Below are 18,161 nucleotides of genomic sequence, written 5' to 3'. Positions count from 1 at the left end.
GAAATTGCAGGGAAAACTGTGCATTTCCTAGACTTATTCTTTGTAAATGGCATATGACTTCTCAATAGAAAGAGTGCTACATGCTTCATGAAACATGATTAAGAGTCAAAATATAATTAAGCTAAGTGAAGTTGTTGGTAACAAACTGTCTAGTAAAAGGATGACTTCCTGCTAGCCTACTTTAGAATTGCCGAAATGATGCACTTTTGCATACTGAAGGAAATAGATTGCATTGCCTGGTTGCTGCTTTATTTACCTAGTCTGTGACAATATCATCCTTCTGTGGATCTGCTATCAGTCCTGTATAAAAGACATTCTATTTGCCGTTTTTTATTTTTTAAAAAATGTATTTAAGGCTATCATTTCTTCCCATATACAATACAACGCTAGGAAAAAGGAAAATACATATTACTGTGCTTGATCAGTGCTCCTGCTGAATGAATCAGCTAATACAGGCTGTGCTTTCATGCTGTGTTGTGCTAATGCATAAGCTCCTAGTGCTGGCAGGAATACCTCGACCAATGAAACCATCAGGCAATTTTTAAAATTTTTACAGTGCAGTTTATCTCCTCACACAAAGCAATGCAGCTTTACTTCTGTGTAGACTCACTTTTGAAACATAAATATTTTCTAGATCTTGTGCTTGTTGAGTTGGTGAAAAGCTTCCCATTTGTAGCCAAAATGTTTCATCTTCGCTGGGCTTGCAGTATCTCAGTGCACTCTCTGAGTGTGCTCATCTTGATGCAGGAGAATGAGCAAACTTAGCTTCCTCAGAATCCCTAATGAAACTAAAATTAAAGTGCTAATTAGGTAAGGATTTTGAGGCTTTGGTAAGGAAGTCATGGCTGAAGATGACTTAAGGATCCTCCCTGACCTTAAGTTACAAGAATAGCCAAGTGGTGGCTGGCAGTGCCCACCACAGTGCCTGATACTCCTTGTCTTCTCCTCTAGCTGACTCAAATGGCTCTTCTTTTGGGGCCATCACCTTTCTGGAAGTTCTGAGATGGCTCAGAACCTGATCATGTTTTCTTGCTTCTTTTGTGAGTTCAGATTAAGCTTGTTATCCTCTTTGGTAAGTAACTTTGGTGTACTTTAAAGTGCTCCCTAAAGCCTGTTTGTGAAATCAGCATTTCATAAATCAGAAGAAATTAGTTCTGTTTACATCTCCCTCACACAGAAGTGAGGGAAAAGTCACATGATATCAGTGCTCAGCAATGGCACAAATGGAGGAGTGAGGATTTTCAGTGCCAGAAAGGTACTAAGGTTTCCAGGGCTGCAGCATTATTATAATGAATGTGTTTCAAAGCCCTTTAAAAGAAGCCCTTCTGTTGTGACATTCTCCAAAAGCGGGGCATGTCTTGCATAATTCCAAGCTTGTTTTTAGAAACTGAAAATTTAATGTGAAAACCGTGTGTTCAACCAGCTTGGAAAAAGTACTTGTGGGTGAAATGAACAAGAATAGGGCCTGAAAAATAAGACTGGAAATGAAACAATGAACACAGAGTGGACACACCTGTAATTCTGCTATTTAAATATTCTCAGATATATGGACAGATCATTGGAAGACAAAGACCGGGGCTTTTCAGAAAAAAATGGACAGTGATTTGTATCTGAGTATTTATTTTATTTTGAAAAGAATTCACCTACGGTAATGAAATTTCTGGACCGTTTTTCTGTAGACATTTAATTGATTGAAGAAGTTCACCTTCCCTAATACATAAGGAAAGCAAATTGGAAACTTGAACAACATAATTCATGCTGGAAGTGCTTACACTCCAATCCATTTAAAAAAATCTGGCTGAATAATTTTTTTGCAGAAGAATCAAATTAATTAGGATAAATGATGTGAAACTTCTTGTTCACTTCTACTTACAACTTACCTTTGATAGCATAGCACAAGAAATGATGACAAACAATGTGTGGGAAGTAGGAAAATCAGGAGTTCAGATAGTTTAAGATCATGAGACAGAAACTTTTTGCAGCTATCTTGAGGGTTTCTATATTTAGTTCTAGATTGTGTAAGTGTTTTAATACCTAGATTTCCTTCTTCACATTTATACTTCAACATAATTCCCCTAAGAATTATGGCAGGATAGTATTCACATTTTCCAGTCTGAAAGACTGAAATCAAACTCCCCAAACTTTGCTTGCATCTGTATTTGCTCAAATTTTTTGCGCACCTAACCACAGGGTCACACCCTAAGAATTACATGCAGTCAATGATCAGTTGCAAAGTAAATAACTTTTAACACAATTTCTTTGTGCTCCCCTGAACTGGAAGGCCAAAATAAATTCTTACTCCACTTCCTTGTAGCAGCATAGGTTATTTAAACTAATGAATCATGAGCCAGTGATTAAGGCTGTAGATAATGCAGATTCAACTCCCTGCACTACTACAGACCTCTTGTGAGAAATTAGACAAATCTCTTCACTTGTCTGCCTCAGGCTTCATTTGCAAAATGGGGATGGCATGTTCTTGTATACATCAGTTGGTTGTTGCATGAGCAAGGATTCATATTCCAGCCTGTGTCCCAGAAGGGCAGTAGTTCAAACACTTTATTTGCAGGGCCTGACACTGTCCTTCAGATTCATAGTTTGCACTAAATTAGACAGACATGCAGTAGAGATAATGTGGTAAATGTTACAGCTCTCTTATTAAAATGGCACCATGAAACACACCACGTGTAGGGGTGAGAATCAGGTATCACAGATAGCAATAGTTCTGCCCTTCCTTGGCTTCAAAAGTTTTTTTTCTTCCTCTGATGAGTTTGGGTGTGTATTGTACATAAAGGTGCTGATTTTTAGGGGTTTAGGTAATATTCTTTTTACCTCTAGGGGTGTTTGAACCCAAAGATATTTCAAAGGTTCTTGTGAACTTTCCCCTCACAAACTAGAGGAGCATAATATCAGTGTTTCTCTCCACCAGTTTCTACATATATTAAAAAACCCCAAAAACTTGAAAACCAGAAGGCCTAAATCCAGCTTTCAGAGTTTCCTCCTGGAGTGAGGATCCTCTCCAGTTTGCTGTCTGTAGCTCAGTAGAACATTTAATAGATTGAGCTGTTTTGCTGCCTTTTAATCAGCTTCTGCCTCCTGTGGCAGCATTAAGGCAAAGGAAACAGAAACAATACAAAATAATATATTTGATAGAAGAAAATAGAATCACATACATGAGAATAGATGGTAAAAAAACATTCTCTAGAGAAGAGGTATGCAAGGTGTGAGTCAAAAGCTGTAGAAATTGAGAGGGGAAGGAGCTGGATAATAGAATGGAAGAACATAAGGATTGGTGGAAGGAATATGGAAGGGGGTGTTTGTGAAGAGGCAAAGCATTACTCTCTATCTACAGAACACAGCTTTGGAGACAGCTTTCCACTTCCATTCCTTTGTCTCCCCAAAGACAAGTTACTGACACATAAGTAATTACCTTAAACATACTGAGCACTGTGACTGTCCCTGTGAGTGCCTTTAGCCTACAGCCTGAGATAAAGCATGTTATCTAAAACCCTTAATGAAATAAATTTATGTGACTGTGCTTCACTTCATCTGGCTGATGGGCTTAGAGCAAGTCCCCACCCTGCTAGAGAGGCTCAGCTGACCTGGGGCAGCTTAGTCAGTTGTGACCATGCAGCCACAGCCTGAAGCATCCCATGAAACCCTGAGTGGGGCAAGAGGAGCCCTGGCCATGACCAGCACAGGGGGCAGCAATCACCTTGCCAGTCCTGGGTGCCAAAATCCAGGAAAAGCATCTCCTCTCGTTTGTCAGGGAGCCCAGCATGACTGTAGCTTTCCCACAGTCCCTGACTCCTGCCCTGGAGCAAGCAGCTGAGGGATCCAGGTAACCTCCTGCACCTGCCAGACCAGCACAGAGCATGAGCCAAGCCACCCTGCACTGAAGTTCACACTTGGAAGTAAGAGAAAATCAGCCACTCAAGTCTCATTCCCAGTGTCTGTGATTTGGAGCTGATGGAGATATTCTGACCCACTTCCTGTCAGATTTTGAAGGTATTGCCATTAATGTTAGCACCTGAATTAAATTTTGCTACAGTAAGCCCACAGCTCTGGTACAGAGCGAGGGGAGGAGAGGAGGCAAGGGATGATGGAGGTTGCAGATGATCACCTTTTCTCAATGATGAAGACACTTTGTGGCTCTGCTGGCTATCAGTCAGGTATCACATCATTTAAATAGGTAGAAATAGATTTTTAAAAACAATTACAAATAAAAATGTCTTGTCCCTCTTTGTTACTTCCAAGGTGGGATTTTCACCACCTTTAAATTGTGTTAAAGGAGAAAGGGGGAACAACATTTTCCTCTAGAATCAGCGTGGAATCTAAGCCCTGTAAGTGAATGGATGTGCAGTGTGCTGGGTTACTCCTTTTCCTGTTAGCCTTTGCATAGCAGTCCTAACACTGTGATGGCACAGCAATGTGACACTCTGACACCAGTGAAGAAATTCAGCAGGAGATGTTTACTGGGAAAAGATGGTTTCAACTGCAGTGTTCTGACAGCAGGCTGGTATTAGAGTTAATCAGAATTTACTTCTGTTGATCTTGATTCTAATCAGAGATAGGCTGGCAGACGTCATGTATATACCTTGAAAAAATCCCCTGCTGCACTGTCAGTGCTCCTGTGTTAAGCTGGTCTTCTAAATACCAAATGAAGCATGTCATGTTTTGTATATGAGATTAAAACAGAGAGCCTAAATTTATTTTTATATCAGTTTCCTTTATTGAAAATCTCATATCTGAGCTTTTTAAACAGATGTGCAAGGCAACCATCACTATTTATGTGTAAATGCATTTCTGGGAGGCTGAGCTTCAGCTGGATGACTATAAACCAAGCCATCCAAACCTGCAAATTTCATGGGATAAAATGCCCTTGTAGCTGATTAGTAATCACAGCATTCACCAACAGAATCCACTGAGATGTTCTAGGTATGAACACTGCAGTGTATTTTAGCATTGATTTTAACACTCACTCTGAAACAGCGTGGCTGCTCCCCTGCATGTCTGAACTCACAGCAGCAGCATCCTGCCAGTTGCTTTCGGCTGTTCATCACAAACTGGAAATTGCACTCTGCTTGCAGAGCACAGGAATTGTACAGGAAAACCACCAGTGACGCACATTTCTGCAGCAGACTTTACACAGATGCTGGATAAGTCTGTGGTTCTGCTTTACCATACATCAACCTTGCTGACTTTGAGTTTTCTCAACAGGAACACCTAGAAGATATAGACACAACTTTGGCTCTTACTCTTCAAGCTAATAAGAAAGGGATTTGTTCAATAGGTGAAAGCCAATCTCCTTGAGAATCCTTATGTCACAGTAGCATAGATTTTTATTAGTGTTGGGGCTAACCTGACATAGTGTAGGTATGACTGATCTGTTCATCTACTGCTAATGCAAGGGAATGTGTTGGAATCAAAGCTGGAGATAAGTTCCTGGTGCTTCAATTTCCCTTTAGGCCAGGTGGTGTTGGGAACATGCCAAGGACACAGTCTGAGGGCCTGGCAATGAGACACTTTTTCTTACTCACAGAGCATCAACCACTCTTTTGGACCAGACACCTCTTTAAACTCTGGTAGTGGTGCTCTATAGCCTGTCCCTGCCATAATTCTTCATGACCTTAAAGGCAAAAGGTTAGCATAAAAGAAGGAAGGATCACAGTAACATTTTTTTCAGGAAGAGAAGGAAGCCCAATAATCTGGGAGGCCAAAATCCCATTTCCTGGGACCTGGCATGATGTGGGTTTTCCTGCTGTTCTGCACCCTGGTGGCTGCTGAAACAAGTTTTGACTCCCTCTCTTTGTGGTGTCTTATGCCTTTTCATTTTATCTAAGTCATTAAAATCCACCCAATGTAAATTATTTTAAAAAAATTAAGTTTTTGAAGCAAAAATGTTTGGTTTAGAATCAAAAATTAATTTTTTGAATTTAGGTGTTATTATTCCCTTGGCTGCATAGGCAGGTTTCATAAGTATTATACTTTCTATGGGATAGGAGTCTTCTTGATATAGGGTCAACACAGCCACAAATCAAAACTGTAAACTTTAACATTCTTTAATCATGTCCTGTCTCTCTAAAATTCTGAGGTTCTGTAGCTTCTGTATTTTCTATTCCTGATGAGAAAAGCACATGGGAGCCTATTCAACACGAAACCATGCACCTGGTTGTGTGAAGTCCCTAAATATTTTGGACCAACTTTCAATACTAAGTTCTGGATGAGGAGTTTTCAGAGCATGTGGGAGTCTTAAAGATGGGACTTTAAGCATCCAGTTCCATTCCCTAGCAATCCAGTAGAAAAATCACAGCCTCAATCGTTGGTATTAAAATTTAAGTGAGTATGTTGTTTAAATAGTTACAGCCCAGCCCTCCACCTCTGTTTTCTTTCATGGGTTATCTATCAGTGGAGAGAGGGCCTGATTTGATTTTTCACTTTTTCCTTCTGGTTTCTGAAAAGTCTTTGCTGTGGTAGTTTATGGAGAGAGCTCTGCTGAGGATTAGCAGTGACTGCAGCTGTGGCTGGCTCGAATCAGACCAGGAGAGGGAAGTATCTAGCTAAATTCTAGCCCATAATTAATACATTTGAGAAAATTGTGTTCTGCTCACGAACATTCCTTGAGGAAATAAAGATTAAATTTGTTGAGTAAATTATTCACTGCAAATTATTCACTCAGCTTCACTTGCTATTCTGAGATTTCTGCAGTATCTGAGTTAGATGGCACAGGGAGATGCACGGCCATAAAATCACAGGCTGAAGGCAGGATTCCTTTCTTGCTCAAAACATGTCTTCTTTTAATTAAAATAAACAGACTAAGACACTCTGGGCTTGTTTAGTATTAGGGAAAGCAATGTAGAGCCCCAAGGTATCTCTGAGCCTCCAGTTAAACTTGGACTGGTTTTATCTGATGGACAATGAAAAACGAGCTGCTAACACAGAGAAAGTCTCATTTCATTTGCTTCTTGACAGGTGGCCAGAGTGCTAAACCCTTCAACCTACTTCACGCCCTACTTTCTGGTTTTATCAGAATAATCAAGTATTGAAGGGATAAGTTTACTCTTGCAGTTTGGTCTGGAAGTGATCTCTCCTCTCAGGGAAGGTAACTGGATGGAGTCTCTGGGGGAATATGATACCATGTGGGAGGGAGACACATAAAGCACTTGAACATCCAGGACCATCCATCACGGTCCATTCATTAAAAGTGAGTAATGATAATAATAGGCTGTAAGGGATGTTGCCTTTTATAAATATAATGACACTGAGAATCATTCTCATGGGGTCATCTTAATTATTTTTAAGTGGATAGCCTTTTTGCCTGTAAGACTTTCCAGATAAAAGAGTGACATTGCCTGGTTGTTTCAGCATAGAGGAGTCAGTCCAAGCCCCATAAAAATTACCTGAAAAACTCCTATTGATTTCACTGGGATTTGGATCAGATTCAAAGTCCGGCAAGGAAATGGAATAAGTTACAGGCAGTCATGTCAAACAGAATACTAAGTATAAGAATTTTTCTTTAAATTTTACGCAGGTATTCATTCCCCTTTGAAAAATTAGCTTCAAATACAGAGGATATAAGCACAAAGCTTATTATTAATTTTTAATTCAAAAGAGCTCCTTTTGAAACCTAATGATTCACTAATTTAAATGAACTTAATGTTATATATGTTTGATTTTCTTCACTTTGTTACTTTTTAAAACTGGTGGGTCAACCTTCCAAGGGCAAGAACATAATCAGGTCAGCCTTCAAGCTGCTATAATTTTTCTGATATGTGGATGAGGAAAGGAAATAGATATGGGTGGGTACTATATCTCTTGAAATAGCCTCTTTCTTCCTGTTTAACAATAAATATTCTACAGAAAGGAAGCTCATATATTACTCTTCAGCTGAGTTCCCATTTTATTAATCATGAAGATTTTAACAGTGGCCTGAGACAGGAAATCACAGTCTAATGATCAGCAGAGTCTGATTTAATCCTCACGTTTGGATCAGATTAAAAAGAAAACCAATATACTGCAATGTAAATCTATGGAGATAATAATCAAGTTTAATTACTATTAAACACACATGCAGTTTTGTAACAACTTATGGCCCTACTGAATTACTAAGGCTGATTAAATATCCATGGTGAAACCTCCTTCTGCTTAGAAACTTAAACTGATGTTTCAGGTGTTCTTTTCAAATATAGAGAAAAATTATCTCAGAGTTAACCATTATTATAAATTAAAAATTATTAATAATCTGAATAATTAGGAACTCTAATTGATATGTTATTTTCAATAACAAAACCCTCACATTCTACTTTGGTTTAAAATGATTAAAATGTGAAGTGAAGCTTCATGGACTGAGATTCAAAATATAGTCCACTGCAGCCCACTAACCCAGAGATTTTTGGGCCTGTATTTGACAAAATGTTGGTACCTTAACCCCAGTTTCTCCTCTCCTTCTTACCAATTCCCATCTTAGAAAGCCTGGGAAAGAAAACCTCATAATACCATTAGTGTATAACAATTATTCCTTCATCACTCAGTCTCAATCCATCCAGCTGCCCATCCTTTAGAACTCAAAAACCCTCCAAAACTTCTTTTAAGCATTTAAAGAGAACTGCAAATAGCAAGTCAAAATGGGAATTCATCTGATGAGCATGTCTTATCCCTCCTTGGAATATTCATATGGTAGAAGAGAAGGAAGAGTATTTTAAAAAGAGCTTTTATATATGCCAAAATTATGAGTTAAGGCTGCTTAGAAAAAAAAATAATTTTGAAAAAAATAACAAAATTTTGAAAAAAAAATTACCAATTTTTTTTTGACAGTTACTCCTGAACCTTTTTCTTGCAACTTACTAAGACTTTTTTTTACATAGAATCTCAACTTAAGATTTAATTGAAGCTCTGTGAGTAAACTGAAAATTTGGCATTTGAAACTGAGAATTTGCCTTCATTTCTCAGCAAAATGTTGGGAATATTTAATAGTTTCAAGGTTTGTGGCCTATGATTCATAACAAATAAGTTTTACAAAGGATGCTCAAGACTTTTGTTTTTCTCTGAGATAAAATTTTCAAGCAAAATGAAGCAGGAATTTCAGCTCTTTTATTAGCTTCACTTTCTTTTAGCTTTTGGGCTGGTTTTCAAGAGGTTGTAGAGCACCTCTGCCATTTCCCTCAGCCTCTTTTTTTAAAGTCTGCTGTAAGACTTGCCTTTTCTCCCAGTGACATTTTCAGCAAATCAAGGAAAATGGACTACTGAAAAGTGCTGTTTCAGGGAGTTCCAGTTCTGTGATGAATGGCAAAAAAAATATTCCACCATGCAATAGAAAAAGATGGCTTTAGATAATTCCCTTTTCTACCAAACAACAACCTTTAATCTCATTTCTTTTATTGAATTGCTGGAGAGCCAAGACAGGAATGGGGGAGTTAAGGGCCAATTACACCCACAGTGTAGCTCACATCTGATATCAATAACAGTTCTTGATCCTCTGAATATCAGCACACCTTCTTCACACACAAGTCCAGCACTGGTGGAAATAAAGTTGCACTTAGTGCCACAAGGCTAGGGAGAGAAAAATTGAGAGAGGAAAAGAGAATGATTTTCTTGAGGTTGTCCAAAATCTTACTAAGGGCTGATGGTGACACAGCAGCAGATAAGTTTTAAAGCATTTCTACTTTGACCCCTGCCCTAATTTTCAACTCCTGTCCTTGGTGCACCTCTCTCTTTCCTGTCCCCGTCACTTCCTCCCTTCCTTCCTCACCCCCTCCCCAAAGGAAGGATTCAGTTTGCTGCCCCATGCCACAAGGCAGCCGTGTGAAGTCACATCCTGATAGAAAAGGAACTGCATAACCAATGCACACGTCCGCAGTGCCCTCCCTTGCACTCAGTTTGGTCACAAATTCATAGCGCTTGCACGTCCAGTGGATTAACTGAGTTAAACATGCTGAAGAGAAAACCATCTAATGCATCTGAGAAGGAGAAAAGCCAAAAGCCAAAGGTAAGGATGTCTTGTTTTTGTTGCCAATTAAAATAATACCAGGAATTCTTTACAATTCTTAATGCCAGGGTTTCCTCTTAAATCCTAGCTTCAGGATTTTCTTACGTGCTTGCAAGTACCTCGGTGCTATAATCTCAGGAATCTGTCTGCATATACTCACTTTATAATAGTAAAGGTCCAATTCAAGGAATCATCATTGTGAAGCTGCTATAGCTGTGCTAATGAACTCCAGTGCTGGAATTTGTCTGTAGTTTTATGCTCTGCATCAGTCTTTTAGGAGATGGGCACCCAAAATCCACTCTCTCCATTTCATCTATGATAAAACAATGATCTCCCAGAAAGGAGTGTGAGAATCAGTGAAGAATTAGAAAAGCTATTAAATTTGTTATTTATTTTAATAAATTTCCTTTGCATCACCATAACCACAGGAGAAGAGGGTACTTGGCAATCAGTGCTTGTCATCTTAATTTCCCTGGGAATCATTAAAATATCAGCCTGAAAGAAATACTCTAAGCAAACTGACAATATGCTACACTGGGCACTTTCCACAATCTGGAGTTGTAAGAAAGGAAGTGAGTGTTTTGCAAGATGCACGAGGATGTGTCCAATGCTGGAAATTTATTTTCAGTCACTGCCCTGGATTGAGTGCAAAATGACCTCTGTGCATTTTATTGTACAAGTTTTAGAGCATTGCAAGGTTGTGGTGCAACAACTACTGCTCAACCTGAGTACTTCAGCCTCCACTTCTGCCTCATTTTATCAGTGCTGAAAATTTACCAAAGAGACTAGAAATGCCATTTAGTATTTCTCTGCTCTCAACAACTGGTGATCCCAGTTTATAGATCCACCTTCTCCCTGTTTGGGAATTGACCTCCTTTAGTGACTTCTGAGTCCTAAGAGATTACTGCAGACATTGTTTCAGCAAGGAGGTCTTCTGGTTTCACACAGCATTGGATTTTGTAGACTGTGCTTGCAATTTTGGACCATGACTCATTAACAGCTAAAATTGGCAGCTTTTTCCATGGATTTGAAGTGATTTGATACTATTTCCCCCCACATTTTAATATTTTTTTAAGCATTGCATTGGTTGTCTTGGTAAGAATTTTTTTCTGCTCATTCATAATACTGTGTTTTAAGGGCAGGGAAGAATTATAATTAATATCTAATTACATTATCGATTAAACAATAAATGACCACGAAAGACTCTGGGAATGGGTTTTGTTTCCCTGCCTGTAAAATATTTTCAAAAGCCAGTTTTGGCCACTCTCCTCTTCCAAAATAAGGCATTCCTTAACAATAGTCTGATTTTTATTTTTAAAGGCCCACTTTTGTACAGAACTGTGTAAACTTTCCATGAGTGGAATGCCTCTGCTGGCTGTGCTGCTCACAATCAGGGCAGGGGAGCAGACAGCCCCACATTGCACAGAACAGGAATCTTGGCTCCTTGTAGCACGTTTCAAAACTTGTCCCAGGGAAGCAACGTAAATACTCAAGTTGCTTAATGCTGAGTTGGGTAAGGTGGGACACAAGTCCTCACCTCTTGGAGAAGTTACAGGATTTCACAAGTGACCTCATGTAGGTCATGTCCTGGCTGGCCCTGCCCTGTGCTGGTCACATTTGGTACCTCCTCAGGCTCACGTGGCACGATACCATTGCCACTGGGCAGGTCTTGGGCTACCTCACCTTGCCTTTAGGCCACTTAGACATCCCAGTGTCTCCAACACATCCGCACAGACCTGTGGGAGAGCCACAAGGCCTGTTTTTAATTTTAAATGAAAATCAGGTTTGCAGCCATAGACCCTCAAAGGGGACACCAAAAAGATCTTTTTAGATAATTTAATCTTAACCATGGTGACCACTTGTCTTTATCACAACTGTACAAATTTCTGTGTGTTAGTTAGGGTGTTTTCTTTTTAATCCTTTTGGTTTTATTACTTTCTAATGTGAAGAACACTGGCATGAATTGATGCCTTTTGATAAAGATGAATTAATATCACAGGCTGATGTTAAAGCATTTCTCAAGGCAACTTGCTGTCCCTGTATAAAACCCCTCATGGAGGTGGGCAATTCAACGACCAATGCAAGAGAAATACAGGTTCAGTATCTCACTGTTCACTATGTGCAATGCAGTTACCTTATTTATTAGTGTGGTGCTTGAGGGACTTCTCCAGATGTGTTAGGTGCTGCATAGACAAAAATCTATTTTAATGCTGTCAGTGTACAATATGAAAAAGTTAATCTAAGCCACAAAAGAATAGTTTTGCAGGGTTTTTTTGTCATTCAGCAAGATTTCAGTAGTGCTGCAGCCATGCTAATAACTTCTTTCAACGTCTGGCAGTTCTTGTGTATTCATGGATATGCATATAACTGCTGAATGCATTTATATAAATAAACATTCATTGCTGGGCAAAAGACATCTAAACCAGGTGTAATTTCAGAGAAAACTGGGAGAGAAATGAGACAGAAATGAATTCAAAAGAGATACTGGAAGGATTCTGATCCTTTGCAAATGTTTATCATTGTAGCTGTTCATACTAGTGCACTTTTATACCTTGCATAACTGCTTAGGAAGTTGAATTATAAAAGAAAAGTCTTAAGGGTTTAAAATACCCTGCTTAATGTTTAAGAAATTCAACCAATTGAAGGGTTGAAGCTCCCTATTCCAAGCCTATCCAAACTAACCTATCTGTCTACTGAGGACCTTAAATGACTTTCTACCACAACAGAACGTGTACATCTCCCAACCCTCCCTTTAGGGAGTCCTTATCTGTCCTCCTTTCACTTCTGCCAGATGAGACACGGCTTGGTTTACACGGTGTAGCTGCTCAGAGCTGCAGAATTATTTGTGGGCAGGTGAGGTCAGACAAAGTAGGTCTTGCACAAAGCCCTGAGGTCCATGGTCACGCCGATGGCTGGAGCAGCTCACTGTGGCTCCTGCATTCCTGGAGCATGGCAGAGCAGGAAAGTAAGCGGGGAAAGGACATGTGTCCTAGATGTGCTTCAGCTATGGGTCTGTGCAGTCTGTCCCATCGACCCTCTGAGAGCTGGGGAGGAGGAGAGCAGTTGACTTGGAGGATGAAGGAAAGAGCCCTGAAATCCCCTGAATTTCAGCCTCTCTGAGACTTATGATGTTACAGATGTCAGTGCATCTGGGGAGTGGAATGAAGCAGATTTAGAATGGCGGTAAGAAAAAACCACTCTAACAAAAAATAGAGGTTCTAGTCTTCTTTTCTGTACACCCTTCAGGCAGCTCCATACAGATAAAACCCCATTAAAGCACTTCACAGCTATTCTGCATTCCACTTCACACTGTTTTACACATTTGTCCAGGTGCAAATAATCTGGAAAACATCCCTGTATTTTCTCTCTCTCTCTCTCTTTCTCTCTCTCTCTCTCTCTCTCTCTCTCAAACAGCAAACTTGAGAACTGCCTGATGATTCTTGGCTTTACTTCAACGTGAAGCAAAGACAACTTTGTGCCATTTTTTCTGGCTTGACTGAAGAAAGTCTTGTGGCATTATTCTACATGACAGTTGATCTATGTTTATGCTAAAGGTTTGAGACGTTTTTGTTTCCTTATTCTGCTTCCAAATGCACTTGGTTCTTTAAACTCAGTTTACTTCTGGTGTGTAAGACAATTCAGGGTCAATGCCTCTGCATTTCGTTTAGGCAAAAAAATATGTCCAATCTTCTAATTCAATCAATAGTTGCTTACTTAGGTGATAAACCATTATTTGCTTTCAGGGTTATGAGAAAAGAATGGCAAATCCAAGGGGAGGAAACATTTTAATATGCAAATTTGTTCCCTACTACAATTTCATACCAGTAATTTTACTTTTTATAAGCTTAAAATGAAACCCTGACATTGCAGAAATCAATGCACATTTTTGTTGTATTCTTGAGGCCAAAATTTCACCTTTTTATATTTTCTTCACAGAAGGCGTGATCCTGATTCTGACTTAAATGAATAAATTAGCTGTGATCCCATTGATTTCAGCAGGATTATCTGAGTTAAGTTTATTGCTTGCCTAGGTGTTTGGAGCCTGTAATGCAGACAGATGCTAAAAAGAAATTTTTTGGTGCTGCATTTGTCTCAGATGCTGGCTCGTGCCTCTCCAGTGGGGAATACTTATGAAAGAAAAGAAAATAGAAAATAGGTACAGCAAACCTAAACACCAAAAATAATTTGAGACATAATTAGAACTTCTGTAGGACAAGATCTGCAGTGAAGAGATTGCTCGGTGTTAATGAATATTAACTAGGATTTATCCTTGAGTGGGGAGAGCTGAAGGTTTTAATTTTATTTCAAAGGTAAAGACTGGTAGAGTTATGAAGTTTTATATTCTTTTCTTTCCCCCTGAAATTTCGAGTGCATAATAAAGGAGCCACTGCTAATGTCACAGATGCTAATTTTCACAACCATGACTGAAGTGATGTTCGTTTCCATTTGCATTTCACTCTAACAATGATGAGAGGTGATGAGTTGATGATAAGCTGTTTTCACCGTACTGCCCGCTGTGCAAATTTATGCTTATAGGCAAAGATGACACATAGTTCTGTCATTAAAGGGCTTTAGTGCATTGCCTCTTGAGTAAAGACTGTTTGTCAAAATCCATTTGAACTCTGGTAAATAAGCAGGAACAGATGACAACATCTGGGAAGTATTTTTAAGAACCTGGTTTATGCTGTAAATACCTGTGGGCCTTTAATGGGGGGGTTCAGGGAAAAATAATGATACTTGTAAACACCATGTGTGTGGAGATGGGGAAAGGAGGGATTGCAGGTGACACTTCAGAAGGTGTTTTCTGTCTCCCCTAGGCTTCATAAAATACTGGAACAAGGTTAGAGTGAACCTTGGGTTATTTTCCTTGTGTGAGTGGGTGGTTCTACAATCATATCACTGCTTCTCTGACTTCTGCTATTTTTTCTTTATTTATATTGTCATCATGCTTCTCAGCCATCAGCTAATTATTTTTTATTTTCATGAGCAGCCTCAGAAAGATGTGTCTTAACATATATGCTAACATATCTCTTCTAGAAAGCTATTGAAATTAGAGGAATTTTGTTTTCTCAGCAGGAAGTAAAGGTCCAGAGTGTTTGTGGGGAAAGAACAGTCATCTCTCACCTGGCCCTTGGCAGGAGGATGGTTAGGACAACCAGACTCCCCACTTTGATGCTCACATCAAGACATAGTCTCACAACTCTTGGCTAGCTTTTGTTACAATGGAAAAATTATATCTGTGTCCTGTTTCAGTACTGATGTATTTTGTGTGCTCCCTTGATTAAAGCATCTTTTGACATTTTTGTCAACTTTACACAATACTAATTTTTTTTTTTTTTTCTTTCCTGTCTTGGTTTCCTTCACTAGCTAGGCTTAAGTCTTTAAGAGGGGAACATTTTAAAACAAGTGAGAGCAACCTTCTGAAGGGAATATTTACACATTAATATTCATTTTGCTTACAGTAACAAATCCAGGGTTTTATTTGTTTCCTTAAGCAAGTAGGAACATTTCAAAAAGTCTGCCTGAACCACCTTATCCAGGCATTTTTAGAAACCAGACTATCAACTACAGAATTTATAACTTTGCTCTCTGATAAATAAAGTAGCACAACTACCAAGGTGACACAAATCAGCATTAGCTGCCTCCTAATTCTTTAAGAGTTGTTCAAGAGCAGTTGAGTTACTTACTGTGTTTCTAGGAAAACCTAAATACCCCAAAGTAAACATTGGTCAGGATACCTGTCATCGCTGGGGAAAAAGCAGTAAAAATGTATGGGCAGGACTGGCAGAGGATGTGGTCTACAGTTTCCTGTACTTTTATATTTGTCTAGTAATCTATATCACAGCATAAATTCAGACAAAAGCTGTTATAAAGCCATCACTTTGCAGCTGTAAAGGCACTTTCTGGGTGGCCACAAACACTTCAGCCAGAGGAATCAATCTCTTGCTATGTGGGTAGAACCTGCTGGGAATCCCCACTCCTGAGAAGGGGAAAAAAAGTCTTCTGGGTCTCTGTAATCACAATATCCCTGAAGCTTTCTCTCCTGAAAGGCTGCAACAAAGACAGCAGAGTTACTCCAGTTGTTAGAAACAATTATATTCTATTCCACAAATTGGCAGTGGCAGTGGTTTTGCTCAACATTTGCTGCTTGGCACCAGGCTACAGATTATATATGCTCTGAATATTTAGCATATCATATATCCTTGAAACCATCCTAATGGAAAACTTTGTTTCATGAATCAGAGGTGTGTTGTATGCCTGTCGTTATTCCACAGGAAGATGAAGGATGAATTATCTTTTTTCTAAGTGAAAATCTCTTCTGTATTCATGCTTACTCTAACGCTTGTAGCTTTTTTTAAAAAAAATTAAAGTGCACTTTAATTAACAGTGCACCCAAGAGCATGTTCTTACTATTTTTTTTCTTCTTAAACCTGAGAGTGAAATTCCAGCCTGTGGAAAAGTTTGGAGACTTCTTCAGGGAAGCTGCTTCTTTGACAATGCACAATATCTACCTTTCTGCCACTTTTCCTCTCCCAACTTTCATTAGTTTATTCCACGGATACACAGAAATCTGGATAATGACTTCACCTGTCCAGAGTCTTCAGGCTCCTTAATTGCCACTCATAACATCTTCTGGCCCCTTTCTGGAAAGATGAAATTCAAGAGCAAAGGGTCTTCTATCTCATCACCCAGCACCGAAGCTGACAAGTGTTCTCTGTCAACAAACTCTAGTGACCTGCTGGTTTGCACCATTATGTCTTCTGGGAGGAGTTTTAGACCTTTTCCTATGCTTCTTTGTCTTCATATCTTCTATCATCTTCACAAGAATGGCCATGAAACCTAACACTGCTGAACTTGATTTCCATGAGGTGCTGAATGGTCATTTCCTTGAGAGCTGTAGGAAGTGAGAGTTCCCCTACTTGTCCGTGCTGACCTGATGTGGTAGGTTTGGTAGGTTTGCTGTTCTTTCAGGTATGTTGAAGGACAAGTGGGACATGAGTCCCTGAATACTTGAATACTTGGCTTTAGGTTTTTCTGCAGTGCTCCTCATGGCTTCTCCAGGGAGAGGATAAACACCAGAGGAGTTCTGCTCAACCAGAAAACATGCTGCAGTTTCATGTCTTCCCTCTACCATTAGGTTTGAGACAGAGATGGAGACGTGTCACTGACAGAAATTAGCTTCACTTAGTGACAGCGCAGCCCAAAGCAGACGTGTGAAGAGGGGACAGCACGGTGGCTGAGCCAGCTGAGCGAGCTCACGTGGTTTCTCTGCTGCCTGCACCTGTGCAAAGGGGAGGCTTGGCTCTGCTGCTCCTCAATGGTTTCACTGGCTACAGCTGTGCTGTTTTGCTCTTACATTTCTGTCTCTCTGCCTCCTTCTTTAAGATCAGATGTAATGTTCAAAAACCACTTCAAAAAGCTGGAGAGGGGCCGTGGTTCACTGATGGTTAAGCAGCTCAGAACCTGTGGAGAGGTTGCATGAAATGACTGATGGTGGTACAGCAGCCATACAGCTTTAGCACAAGCATGTTTATTACTGGCATGTTTACATTATTTTCTTCCTGTCTCTGTAATGGAGTTTGCACTGGCTTGACTAATACATCTTGGTAATTGAGGCAAAATGTTTGAAAATGTCTTTGTGTTTGCAATTTTAGCCAGTACCTGAAGGAATGGGAAGAGGCAACAACTTCCTAAAATAATGCAGTTGGTAGAGTTCCCTTTGCAGTTTTAGGGCTGATTTCAGTAGGATTTGGAGTATGTCCTTAAATCTGGGGTTCTTAAAGCTCTCACTAGTGTCACTGCCTCAGGAGCAGCACCTCACTGGTGAGCTCTCCACTACATGTGGTTCTCATGGAAGCTGCTGGAGCAGGGCAGGGGGAATGTTCAGTCTCACTCTTCTCATGTGTCAGAATGAAAACACTCTTCAGGTACACTTGTTTTTCATGAAATGAAGCTGTAGTTTTCCACTGAGCTGTGATCACAACAACTCATGCCACAGAGATAATCAAATGGAAAGAGGGGAATACATGTGCCCTTACTGGTACCCCTGTGAGCTGTTGACTGTATTAATTCCTTCTCTGGAGTGACCTGAACAGAATCAGAATGATATATTCAGATTCCTAGATTTTTTTCCCCTAGGATTGTAATTATAGAGCTTGCACTACAAAGCAAACATGGA

At 39.7% G+C, this 18,161-nt stretch overlaps 1 protein-coding gene across 2 annotated transcripts in view; it reads left to right on the top strand.

The window, feature by feature from the left end:
- The window catches only part of SAMSN1 (SAM domain, SH3 domain and nuclear localization signals 1), a 54,877-nt gene that overhangs the window by 11,249 nt on the left and 25,467 nt on the right, over positions 1 to 18,161 (top strand). Inside the window, exon 1 of one of the 2 annotated variants that reach the window (XM_018916824.3) lies at positions 9,791 to 9,982. The exons of the other annotated variant lie outside the window; for it this stretch is intronic. Coding sequence (XP_018772369.1) covers positions 9,926 to 9,982 — 57 coding nt within the window. The 5' untranslated portion in view covers positions 9,791 to 9,925. Of the gene's footprint in view, positions 1 to 9,790; positions 9,983 to 18,161 lie in introns of those variants that run through there. 2 annotated transcript variants of the gene reach the window in all.

Source organism: Serinus canaria, chromosome 1 (genome assembly GCF_022539315.1).
Source record: "Serinus canaria isolate serCan28SL12 chromosome 1, serCan2020, whole genome shotgun sequence".
NCBI classification, from domain to species: domain Eukaryota; kingdom Metazoa; phylum Chordata; class Aves; order Passeriformes; family Fringillidae; genus Serinus; species Serinus canaria.
Note: the sequence above shows the minus strand (reverse complement) of the source record. Positions and strands in the feature narration are given on the sequence as shown.